General features: G+C 32.1%; 1 protein-coding gene and 1 long non-coding RNA gene across 2 annotated transcripts; one reads left to right on the top strand and one right to left on the bottom strand.

Moving 5' to 3' along the window:
* Window positions 1-892: 892 nt before the first annotated feature.
* LOC145972219 (uncharacterized) lies at window positions 893-13,263 on the bottom strand. Its single transcript, XM_083100631.1, has 29 exons — window positions 13,177-13,263; window positions 12,127-12,610; window positions 11,027-11,083; window positions 10,816-10,926; window positions 10,302-10,342; window positions 10,148-10,216; window positions 9,945-10,058; window positions 9,618-9,762; window positions 9,296-9,420; window positions 9,019-9,225; window positions 8,672-8,770; window positions 8,378-8,486; window positions 8,055-8,242; window positions 7,756-7,972; window positions 7,225-7,313; window positions 6,991-7,152; window positions 6,617-6,778; window positions 6,324-6,521; window positions 5,882-6,026; window positions 5,508-5,768; window positions 5,174-5,307; window positions 4,755-5,024; window positions 4,372-4,587; window positions 4,175-4,264; window positions 3,527-3,908; window positions 3,012-3,227; window positions 2,338-2,510; window positions 2,005-2,226; window positions 893-1,656 (listed from the first exon to the last, which is right to left on the bottom strand). The coding sequence occupies exons 2-29, from the start codon at window positions 12,317-12,319 to the stop codon at window positions 1,510-1,512; spliced, it is 4,542 nt and encodes a 1,513-aa protein (XP_082956757.1). The 5' UTR covers window positions 12,320-12,610; window positions 13,177-13,263; the 3' UTR covers window positions 893-1,509.
* LOC145972225 (uncharacterized) lies at window positions 2,200-4,020 on the top strand. Its single transcript, XR_014439099.1, has 3 exons — window positions 2,200-2,388; window positions 3,159-3,248; window positions 3,513-4,020. It is a non-coding gene; the product is annotated as an uncharacterized LOC145972225 (long non-coding RNA).
* Window positions 13,264-13,406: the final 143 nt, after the last annotated feature.

Below are 13,406 nucleotides of genomic sequence, written 5' to 3'. Positions count from 1 at the left end.
TGCTTTGACACTATTGGTCGACACAGATGCGGTGCAAGATGACGTAATAGCACAGAAATTCCTCTTACATACTTTTCAAATATATTATACTATATTATATATAATATTATATATAATAATATATGTAATAACTTTTGCTCACAGCTGTTTATATATTTTTTATATGTGTGTGTTATAGCATTTAATATAAATAATTTGAAATAAAAAATGATTGTTAATAAATAAATAAATATATATATATATATATATATATATATATATATATAATTAAATATATTAATTATATATAGATATTATTGTGATATAAATTTCACTCTCTTGCACACCAAGTGCTACTGTTTTAATACAGCACTGGTCGGCATGTTTGACATCGATGACCGAGGAAAGTCCATTACGCACGCGCCAACAGTAACTACGAACGTATCGAGATCAACGATCAAAAGAAATTTCGATGAGCAATGCAATTCATACGTATAAAAATATGTACATAAATAGGTGCACTTATAGATAAAATTGATCCTTTTTTTTACCTAGTTTGATTTATATTTCTTACCTCTTCTTTTCTTCTTTTTTTATATTGTCTGTATTAAAGATGAAACAAGACTTAATAAAGAAAATAATTATTTCTGCTGTTTGTTTTAAGAAATGATAAAAAACAAATAATTAAAAAAAAGAAAAAGAATCCTATTATTGCAGAGGCATAGCTAAGGAGAATGCTTTTGCAATAATGAGATTCTTTTTCCTTTTCTTTGCATGAATTGCGTTACGCGCGTCTTATTAATGAATTAAGAAGAAAAATAAATACGAAATGTTACAATTTTTTTTCGAAAGAATTACACGTTTCAAAACATTTCAATATTACGCAAAATATATACTGAATCAATAATTTTGATTATGCACGTACAATTTTATTTTTTTTTAATAGCTATCCAGTATATATAGGTCGTGACAATAATAAAATATATGTATGTGACGGGTAAATAAAACTTATCTATTATTACGTATACAATAATATCTTGGCATAATGCGCATATATAGTATTAAATCCGTAATGCGTAATTTTTTTATACCTGGATAGATTCAGATATTTGATGTTTGTCATGGATAGTATAAGTACTTCGATAACGTTTTTGTTTGAGTAATATTGATCTTTAGATATCACAATTTTTTTTCAATTAATCGCACTTAGAATATAAGAGGTGTAATATAGTTCACTTATAATTAGACATAATTCTGTTAAGTATTTTTAAATTATTTCCGCTATTCGAGAACTTGTGTGAGAAATAACGATATACAGGCCATATATAGGCCATCACTAAACAGATTAAGTTAAATATAATGTTTAATTGCTAATTTTATTGTAAAGAATCTAATTTTAATGTATAGTCATCTCATTTCCTTAAGGTATATTGGAAGACATCATTTCCTTATACAATGGAAAATGACGAATAGTTCGTACGTAGGCAGTAAAATAACAGTCGTGATATTGCATCATATCTCTACTTTATATTATTGATAACAAGCCGCACCGATCTCAACGGAGAAGCTTTGTTCAGATTTTCCGATATCTCGCAAAGCCACATCTAAGATAGGGAGTCTTATAGGCTTGTCCGTCTCATATGAAATCACAGTTTTACCCCAATGGTTTTGATAAAGCTACAAATTGATGAATATTCAAATAAATTATATAATATAACACAATATAAAATTGACCTTATAAAAATATGAGAAAACGTCTAATATTCTATTTATACATTTAATACGTTTGAATTAAAACAGATGTCTCTTTCTATGTTTTAAATGATTTTAATCACATGAATATATTCTTTTTGTTTATATTATATAAATATTTATATAAAAATAAAAAATTAAATAAAATCGTGAAATTTAAAAATGTTAGTTGATCGAAAATTGTCTATAAAATTCTCTATATCTCGTTAAAAATAAAAATGGACTATAGACCTGAATGGAAGTAAAAGTATTGTACAAAGAAATTTAACTTACCCTGCATTCGTCCGTTATCATCTCGTATGTAAGACGCTGATTGCCACGTGGTGTCAATTCAACATCGTTCCAAGCTAAAAGCTTTAAACCTCTTCTATATGTTTTTCGCTCGTAATCAAAGTAAGCGACGCTGTTTTTACAATGATACGTAATATTCTGTTGCGCATGTTTCGAGAGCAATTGCAAGAAATTGATTTGATTGTTATCCGCTTTGTATGTAATCTGCAAATTTACGCACATTTTATAAACATTTATTTTTCAGAAATGCGTTCTTTCTTATGTTCATCATGATAACGCAGCGGGAATCAGCAAATATGTAGAATATAAAACAACCTTCATGCCACCGTCTATCTCACTCAACCAGGTCTCCTGTTGATCAGTGATGTGAGTAATTTCTGGTGAACGGACGGGACTCGGTAAAATGCAAGTTGCATGTTTCTCAGCATCACAGTATACTAAAATTGCATCTCGGACATCTCCTTCGTTTGGATCGATCCAATATTTGCCTATTAATATACATTATATATATGTAAATTTATATTAATTAAATATTTATATCTATATATTTATATGTAATAATCTTATTATACACACACGTACAGGAAGATTCGAGATAATATTTAAACGATTTCATTTAATTTATAAGTATATCATTATTTGAATACTTTTCTAAGTCACTTATACAAGTGTTCACACATTTATACAGAATGTAATAATACCTTTATCGCGCTTTACATTATCTTTGGATTAAAGATTCTTTAACTTGGTTTTTTTTTCAGGAGAAATATTGCCGCTATTTTTATATATTTGATGTATCTGTCATTAAAAAAATGAAATCCAAATTGGAAGAATTGGAAATTGATTAAAAGTACAGTAATTATGGTGCAAGTTATATGTATATAGTGACCTCAAGACTCTCTCTCTCTCTCTCTCTCTCTCTCTCTCTCTCTCTCTCTCTCTCTCTCTCTCTCTCTCTCTCTCTCTCTCTCTCTCTCTCTCTCTCTCACCAGATAATTTATCCGGGTAAGCAACGAATAGATCTCGACAGGTTTTGGCTGGCGAATTTTTTTCACCATCTGGCTTCATCAATTTGTGGAATGATGACTTTAAATTTTCATATGCTTTTATAAGCAATTCTCTTCGTTCTTTTTCAGTAATATCTTTACTAAATATTCTCGATGGTTCATCACCGAGTGGATCTGGTCCTTTAGTTTGACCTTGTCCTATATCATAAATACAATTGTGTAAGTTTTTTAAAGCTAATATCGTTTATAACAGCTTTAAAGATTTAAATAAAATATTAAAGCTCAAATAAGAGTTTCAAGAAAAAGTCTAAGCAATATTTAAAAAATTTTTTAAATCTTAGATATATTTATGTAAAAATCTAAAGATCAGTTATAATAAATTATATATAATTTATATTAAATTATATTTAATAAATTATATATAATTTATTATATTTATGCAAACATATATTTTATATTAATATATATCTTATGATTTTTCAGTCAACCAATCATACCTATAAATGCTGCTAGAGCTGCGGTATCGTAACCAAAACCAACTTCTCCAGGAGGACCGGGCGGTCCGGGAGGTCCTGGAAGACCCGGAGAGCCATGACGACCTTCTTCTCCAGATGGACCCCTTGGTCCAGGATTTCCCGCAGGCCCAATAGGTCCTGGGTTACCTTCTCGTCCAGGACTACCTCTAATACCTGGCTCCCCGTCTTTGCCGGAGAGTCCTGGTAGACCAGGCATACCTTTCTCACCTGGTAAACCAGGAGATCCGGGCAATCCTTGCAAACCGTTGAATCCGCGATGTCCTTTCGCTCCTTTCGGTCCCTCTTCTCCGCGATCGCCCTTTGCACCCTCGAGACCTATCGGACCGGATTTTCCTCGGGGACCCTAAAAATGTTTATTATAATACACGCATGTAGAATTTATTTATTTAATATAATTTGATATAAAATTAGATACACATTAGATATACATTATATCATTTAAAACATTTTTTATGTTTCTTTTAAGACTCATAGGTTTAATATTATAAATTAAATCGAATTTAATTTCTTCAATTTTTATATTAATTTAAATATTGTTATTTAATTTAAATTTAATTTATTATTTAATTAATGGATCTTAATTATACGTCTATATCTTAATTATACTACCTGTGGACCTTCTACTCCTTGCGGTCCCGCTTCGCCTTTCGGGCCACGTTCTCCAGCTAATCCAGTAGGTCCTGTAGGTCCAAGTGATCCCTATTAAAAGAAAAGCGAATAAATTTTTATTGATACATGTATATTGATATATTTTTATTTTATTACTTTGTCAGTATATTCATTTGAAAAATAGAAATTATAATCACTGGTAGTCCGGGTGGACCAGATGGACCTGCTGCACCAGGTACTCCGGGTGGTCCCTTATCACCAGGTCGACCACCTATTCCTGGTGGTCCTGGTTTTCCAACTGGTCCTTCCGGTCCTATCTCTCCTACATGACCAGGCGAGCCAGGAGGGCCTACTAATCCGGGAGATCCAGGTGGACCTTCTGTACCTGGTTTTCCGGGTTGTCCTGTTTCACCCTGCAATAGTAACAAATTATTTCATCAAATTATTTGTAAGCAGAAAAAATAGTAATTATAATGATTATAAACAAAAAATACATTAAAAATTTATATTTTTTTAACTAAAAATACAAGAAATAAAACTAAATATAGAGTATTGTTTAAATATATCTTTATATATTTACGGGAGCTCCACGTAATCCTCTATTTCCTATAGAACCAGGAGAGCCGGGTAGGCCTGGTAAGCCTCTCTCACCGGGTAAACCTTGAGGTCCCTGAGGACCGTCCAGTCCTTGTGGACCTGGAGATCCACTTTCACCTTTATTTCCATCCATTCCGGGTAGACCAGGATTGCCAATCGGACCTGGATTTCCAGGACGTCCAAGATCGCCCGCGTCGCCCTTGGCACCAGGCAATCCTGGAGCACCAGGTGATCCTATATTCCCTGGTGAACCCTATATATATATATTTTTTTTTTCAATTATACATATATATTATATACTCTATATATAAAATATAAATCTCTAATATTCTATTATTTATTATTATACGATGCATATTATTCGCATTTCTTCGTTAAAATTTGTAGAAATTAATAATTTACCGCTGGACCAACATGTCCCGGAATACCAGGTGGTCCCATCAAGCCAGGTTCACCTCGCGCACCCGATTCACCTCTAATTCCTTTAGCACCGGTAAGTCCAATAGGTCCAGGTGATCCAGCTTCGCCAGGACTGCCTGTTAACAAATATAATTCATATACTTGCTTGTAAAAACAAAAATTCTAATCTACACATTATAAAATATATAATATAAAAACATATATAATAAATAATATATTAATATACATATATTAATATGTTATTGTAAACATACAATAATTTCACGAATAACCAACTTATTAATTATAAAATAATTTAGAACTATTTGTTCATTACCAGATAGCCCCGGATTTCCTTGCTCTCCCTTTAAACCCGAATATCCACGATCACCCTTTAAACCAGGAAGTCCGATTAATCCTTGTTGGCCTGGGAAACCCGGTAAGCCTTGCAATCCTTGAGGACCTGTATCTCCTGGCTTGCCAGGTGCTCCTGGCTCGCCAATAAGACCAGGTGGACCCGGATCACCTCGTTCCGCTGGTTCTCCAGGAGGGCCAGGAGGTCCAATTTCTCCTTGTAAACCGCGTTCTCCAATATGTCCTACAATATAAATAAAAAAATCAATAATCTTTTAATAAATTGTATACATTAATATTTTACAAATTAATTTAAGCATTACAGATTTTACATATAAATAAAATATAGGATGTTACCTGGTGGACCTTCAGGGCCCACTGGTCCGAGCGCTCCTCTTTCTCCTTTTTGTCCAAGTTCTCCAGATAATCCTCTCGCACCAGGAAGTCCTAACAATCCCGGTGCACCGGTACTTCCTCTTTCTCCTTTAAGTCCTGGTAAGCCCTAAACAAAATGAATAATGTGAATATATATAAATGTCACAACGCGTTCATATTATATATAACGACATATAAAATTTACTCTGGATCTATCATATGCTATCATACAAGGCATTTAGAGATAAAATCAAGTCGATAATTTATAAATTTATTTTAAATATAAAATTTTGCAGTTAAATTAAAAAGCTTATTTCTAAATATAATTTTAAATCTCTCCATATTGAAAGATAAAAAATAGAAATAACGGAACTATTCTAACTTTGAACGATTGAAATATACAAGATATAAGATAATAACCTACAGTTAAACCATCAGCGCCTTGAGTTCCAGTTTCTCCTTTCGGACCCATAGGTCCTGGAGATCCCATGAATCCTCTTTCTCCCGGAATTCCTCGCTCGCCTCTGTTGCCGACTGGTCCTGGTGGACCAGGAGGTCCTTGTATTCCTGCTTCTCCGTCCTTACCTGGAACACCTGGATTACCGGTGGCACCTGGGACACCCTGTGCATAAGCATAAATTTTATTAACACGTTAAATCTTACATCTCACTTATATTTTACATCATGAGAATGTAAATACATTTCTACGCTGCGTACTTGAAAACCTCTGGGTCCAACTGATCCTGGAGAACCACGCGCACCGTCGTTTCCTGCTGGACCTGGTGAACCTTGTACTCCCGGAGGCCCTTCTTTACCAGTATCTCCTCTTGGACCGGGCGATCCCGGGTTACCAGGCTCACCATCTTTTCCAGGTTCTCCCTAACACAATATAAAAGATTAAAAAGATAATTAAATAAAATTAGATTACAATATTAACTTCTATAATTTAATCCTTTGAATGCAATACTTGTGCATTATATAAATATATGTATCGCAAGCGAAAACATATATTTGCATTTATTTAAAAATATATTTTCCGTAGAAAATTTCGCGCACACGTTAATTTACGAGAAATCAATAATATTAATTACGGGATATCCTCTCTCTCCTGGCGCCCCTAATGGCCCTGGCAGACCTTGCGATCCAGGTGGACCTTGTTCTCCGGGTTTGCCATCTGCACCTTGAATTCCACGTTCGCCAGGATTGCCTGGTTTTCCAGAAGCTCCTGGTCTACCCATCAGACCGCGCAAACCCTGGAATTTTTAATCAACATTTATACATTATAATACTTTTCACAAATATAATGTTAAAATATTTCTACAAACTTGTAATCCTGGTGGCCCAGGTCGCCCAGGATCTCCAATGGCTCCTTTCGGCCCAATAGCTCCTACTGGACCACGATCACCAATTTGCCCTGAAAATTATAATCACGATTACTTAAAAATATTATATTTATTATATTGCATTTGTTACGTATGTGTAAAAAAAAGCAAATGTGAGAATAAATCAATACAGAATTTTTGGAAAGACTGTAATAAAACAAAAAAGTTTTACCATTGAAACTAAAATTATAAATTTATATTTAATTTCTTATTCACGTAAAATTAGAACTATATATGATATACATAAATTGAAATTTTATTTATGATTTTGTAAATCTAATCGGATTTCTATTTTTCTCGTATTATTTTCAAGAAATTAATATTTTTCTAATTATAATATTCTTTTCTAAGTATAATATGTAACAAAATATAATTATATTTATAGTTTATATTAATTAATTAAAAATCTTTATAACGATAATGTTTTCATGTATTTAATGATATTTTCTAATTTCTAATCAACATAAGAGATACCTTGAGGTCCAACAGGACCATCTGGACCAGGAAGTCCACGCATTCCAGGCGCACCGCGTTCTCCAGGAGGTCCTGTGGCGCCAATCGCTCCACGCATTCCTCTTTTGCCTCTCTTGCCTTCGTTCCCAGGAGCTCCCGGAAGTCCACGTGGACCAGGCATTCCTGTATCACCTTTCACGCCGGAGTCACCTTTAAAACCTCTTTCCCCAGGAAGGCCCTGTAGAAATATAATCAAGATTTTATATATTGTTTAAGACATGACTGATATAATTTATAAACAGCATGTTAATTATACATACAGGTGCTCCTTTGGCTCCAGGAATACCAGGGTTGCCTGATTCTCCGGGTTGACCTCGAGGACCCGGAAATCCAGGTAAACCAACAGGTCCTATCGCTCCCGTAGCTCCTTTTTCGCCGGGACTCCCATCTTTGCCTTGAGCACCCTGCGGACCTGTCTCGCCAGGCTGTCCTGGGCGGCCACTTTCGCCTTCGTTGGAAATATTAAGAGATCAGCAAAATAAATATCGCTTTCTTTTAGAATAATGGATATATTCAGAGTATAAATATATTTATGGAAAAGGATGCGTCTGTCTTTATTTGGATGATAATAAAAATATCTTACCTCGCGGGCCTTGTAAGCCTTGACTTCCTTTCGGTCCTTGTGATCCTTGATCACCTTTAGATCCAGGAATACCTGGAAATCCTGGTGGGCCAGGTTTACCCACAGCACCCTACATGTAAACGATATTAATATTGTATTTTAATAAAATATTATTTAATAAAGTATTATGCAAATTGTATATTTTATTTATAATAATAAAATAAAGCAAAAAGTATTATAAACTTGTTTTAAGTGTATCTTATGATAAGTCTCTTCAAGATATAAATTCATGTATGAATTCAATAACTAGCTTACGGGTTGCCCGGATGGTCCAATAATTCCATCAGGACCTCTCAAACCAGGAGGGCCAGATGAACCTTCTCTGCCTCTCTCACCACGCGGTCCTGCTGGGCCCTACATTAATAATAATCAACAATAACATTTATGCAAAATAATATGTTCCCTCTTTCTATCCTTTTTCCTCTTTTTTCTCTCTTCAATATTATGTATAACTATACTAAATATAAATGTATACTAAATATTTAGTACATGTATATTAAATAAGTTTTAAACATGAAAACTTATTTCAAGATTATAAAAAATTCCTTTTTGTTTTAAATTTCTTCTTTCTCTTGTACATTCCGAGAACATTATTTACATACCATTGGACCTATCGGGCCCATTGGTCCTGGTGCGCCTGTAGATCCTTTTTCACCAGAAACTCCTTGCTCACCTTTTGCTCCGTCTAAACCCGGGAAACCACGATGACCTTTTATTCCTGGAAGCCCAGGCATTCCGGGAAGACCACGTAGTCCCGCGGGACCAGATGATCCTGGTGAACCGATTTCACCATCTTCTCCATTGATACCCTATTGTTAAATATTTTACAGCATTTTTAGTATTTTTTGTACATAAAGAATTTTTATTATAATCTCTTACATCTTTTCCGGGTAGTCCTGGTAAACCTCGAGGACCTGGCGCACCAGGAGAACCTGGTGATCCCGGCTCACCAGCTTCACCGCGTGTACCTTGGAAACCTTGAGGACCTGGAGCACCAGGTGGACCTATAAATATATAACAGAGAAAAGATATAATAAAATATATATCAGGGAAAACAAATAAAATATAACAGAAAAAACATATAAATAAAAAGTATAAGTAAAAACATATGTTTAGATAAAGCATTAAAATTTATGTAAGATCAATAATCATTTATTAAACAATTTATTTAAATAAAACGATTGAAATAATTAAAACTTACCTGGATGACCTCGCGGGCCTATGGGACCTACTTGTGCTTGAATATAAGGATATGCTTCTGGTCCATACAATGGAGCAGCTGCACCTGTTGGGCCTTTATCTTGATCCGCTTGAGACAAAGCCAATTGTTGATAATATAGAGACACCTATTATATCATCGATATTATATTAATATACGAAAAATAATATACGAAATATAAATAAAAGAAATATATAAATTATAAAATATATCGAATAAATAATTAATAACTCACATTAATTCTCTTATGATATTAAAAAAAAGAATTTAAATTAAAAACGATTTTAAATTATAAAAATAATTTCTTACATCAGGTACATTTCCTGGAGGACCAGGTGGTCCTGGAATTCCAGGACTTCCAGGTTGTCCAGGATATCCTACATTTCCTGGACGACCAGCATCTCCAGGTCGACCAGGTTCACCCTTATTTTTTTATAAATGGTTTTTCTTTGTTAAATCTTTGTGAATACTTTCCGAAGAATCGTTTGTTAATCAATTTTAGAATCACTTACTCGTGGACCAGGTATAGCCACAGAATTGTATAAATTACTTTCACCCGGTAAAATTTCCGTGGACGAAACCTATATATGAAAAAAAACCTATTTCTTACTATTCTTGCAAAACTCAACTTGAATTTTCAATTATTAATTATTTTACTATACTTACTAAATGATCCTGCTCAGATGTGACATTAGTCTGTTCTAAATCTAAAATATCAAACAGATCTCAGAAAATATGGGATTAAAAATATTTTATTTTAATTATCTATTTACTTCTTTACTTTAATATTTTCTTTGTTTTTATCCCAAACGTTATTTTTTAATTAAAGCTCTATTTGTACAAAATACAGCGTTTTTATCCCAAACATTATTTCTTAATTAAAGTTCTATTTTCATAAAATAAAGCGTAACATAACTAATTCACGATATAATTTTACAATATACGCGAAAATATACAAATATATAAAAATATTACAATATGTATTTAAAAGATTTGTATTTTAAAGATTAAAAGAAATAAGTATTGAAAAGAAATAGAGATTTGATTAATAAATTTTCATCCTTTAATATCAAAAATAAAGTTGTTTTTATCAAAAATAAAGTTAAGTTTTTATTTATTACATTATACATGTATTTTTGCTTTCCTAACACAATAATAATAATAATAAATAATTTGTCACCACGATCATAAAATAAAGTTGTTGTTGGAGCTGGCAAATCTGTAGGTTTTTCTGGTCTGTATGAGGATGCTGTACTTTCTATCGGAGCTGCACTTTCTATCGGAGACCATCCTACATTCAATAATTACATATGCCATCAAAAGTTTTTTTAATTTTTATAATAATTTTTCTTATATTAAAGTAATATATATAAGACGAATCGCACGCTTACCCGAAATTCGTATGCTAGATGATGGTACTACAGGAGGTGACAATGTTGTTGTGGTCTCTGAACAATTAAATAATATTGTTATTATTATTATTTTTATTATTACTTAATAGAAAAAAATATAAAATTGCTAATATTAATGATGACTTATTATTGTAGCAATAATCATCGTGCGAAAGTTATTTGTAAGTACGGAACATATTAGCGGAACATATTTAGCGTCTTTATTATCCGCAAGGAAGCTAAGCCAGATACTTAGCTATAAGTTAAATTGAAATAAATGATATTAATTGCATCGCTCTGATTAAAACACGAGTGATTAATTGTTTTATACGGCTTAATGAGATTGATCTTTGGCACAAGACTTCCGTCGCGTTTCGAAACTACTATTCTGTCTTCCCTGTTTACATCGCTCAAAATGCTTCCTATATAATTTATAAATAAAATTATATTTAATTTTTATTACATACAATTTATAAGGAAAATTATATTACTACTATGCAATAATTACGTGAAATAATGACTTTATATATTTATCATATTAGATAACGAGAAAAGAAATCTACATCACTCTTATAAGATCTACAAGGATTAGATTTCATAGTCTTATGATTTTCAATCTCTTAATAAGAGGCTGTATAGCAATACATAGAAAATACATAGAGAAATTGATAAATAATGTCAGAAAATTATTTTATTACAATCAATTATCATATTTTTATGTTATAATATAATGTGAACTAATTACAATGTAAATTAATATTACATGTTAAATAATATTATTCAATATAAATTATTTAAAAAAAAAAATTAAAACATTTCTCTAGTTTTTGTTAATTTCAATTATAAAATAAATTAAAATATTCCTCTAACATTATATATTATATGAATATCATACAATTTAATATCTCATTATACCATCAATTATTATATTCTTTATAGTAATAGTAATCATGATCATAAAAAAATACTTGAAGGTATATTAACCATACATATATGTGTGCAATAATAGTACAGAAATTAGTTAAATAAAATAAGACGAAAAATGTCAACTCTCTTTCTTTCCCTTTTAATTGTCGTGTGATCTAATTTTCCATACTCACCGTTTTCTTCTTCAGAGTCATAGGTTTCGTAATAATCGTAATTGTAATCGCTATTGGGTTGTTGCGCTTGCGGTTTTTCTGACCTGGACCGTTGCTTTCTTGGTCGATTTTTCACAGCGTTTACTTGATTTGATAGCAGCAGCAGCTGGACTACGAGGAACCCCGTGACCAGCTCTAGGATCTGCTGCCTCATCGAGGTGCGTCTTTCTATCCAGCAGGGATGGAATAGTAAACTCTACTGGAGAACGAAGAAAATGCAGATCCTAATCTCCCGATTCGCTTCTATCGAGAGGCTGAGGGCAACTAGACTCGTGGTAACCGACGTATCATTTATTTAGCAGATGCTCTGCATGATGTAAGGGAGGTCATCATTCTCTATTCTACTAGGCGCCATTGCTTTATTCCGCAACCCCCTCGTTCCCTTTTCCTGAGCCTATATACTTATGTTTCCTTCCTTGTTCATTCACGTTAATGAATGATACTTCTTATTTTATAAAAGGGAAGAAAAGCAAGGGAAATTTAATCGTCTGATAGAAAATATGATAAAGGTAGGATTTCAAGAGATAAAACCCTTATTATACAAAGAAATATATATCTCTTGTTTTCATTATATCGTTAAATAATTTGATAATCCTTTTAAAACATTCCTTTCTCTTAAAAAATATTTAATTTTACAGGAATAAATTTTATTTTTTAAATTTATTCATTCTTTATTAATTTTATTAATTTAATCTCGACAAAAGAGATATCGTAACAAAATTTAGTGAGAAATACAAATCAATATCTATGATAACTTCAAACGTTTTTCGATGTTATTAATATAAAGAGAAAGCGCGAGTATATAATAAACTATTATTAATTAAAACTCAAGATTAATTTAAAATTATTCTAAGATTAAAAAATGTTTTCTAACATTTATCTTTAAAATTACCATTAAATAATGTCATAGCAAGCAATTTATGGAATTCTATGAAAAACCTTATATCAATATTGTCAATATAGACTTATTATTCCGCGTATCGTTAAAGGTGTCACAATAAAGATCATTACCTTAAGGACCATTACCTGCACGCGACATGCATCAGGATGTCATCACTTTTATTATAGTCACGTTTTTAATTAAATTTAAATTTTCTGCGTAGTGTCAGATCGAAACATCTTGATGCTTAATCACGCAACATAATTTGTATCTGACATAGAAAATGATACAAACAGAATTTATTCGCTATTTATTTTTGCAGTAAATATTCTCTTATAAGTGTTAAATTTCTAATTTCTTA

This window comes from Camponotus vicinus, unplaced genomic scaffold, assembly GCF_025532165.1.
Source record: "Camponotus vicinus isolate PSW18456_S1 unplaced genomic scaffold, iyCamVici1.0 SCAF_5, whole genome shotgun sequence".
Lineage (NCBI taxonomy): Eukaryota > Metazoa > Arthropoda > Insecta > Hymenoptera > Formicidae > Camponotus > Camponotus vicinus.
The sequence above is the reverse complement of the archived record's forward strand: the minus strand, read 5'-3'. Positions and strand labels throughout refer to the sequence as shown.

What these genes read in the sequence shown, in the direction of transcription:
- LOC145972219 (XM_083100631.1), bottom strand. Translation starts at nt 12,319, where the DNA reads ATGAGGCAGCAGATCCTAGAGCTGGTCACGGGGTTCCTCGTAGTCCAG. An exon ending in TGACTCTGAAGAAGAAAACG is followed by an intron (nt 11,084 to 12,126) that starts GTGAGTATGGAA and finishes TTAATTGTTCAG; the next exon opens with AGACCACAACAACATTGTCA. An exon ending in TTGGACCCAGAGGTTTTCAA is followed by an intron (nt 6,522 to 6,616) that starts GTACGCAGCGTA and finishes GCTTATGCACAG; the next exon opens with GGTGTCCCAGGTGCCACCGG.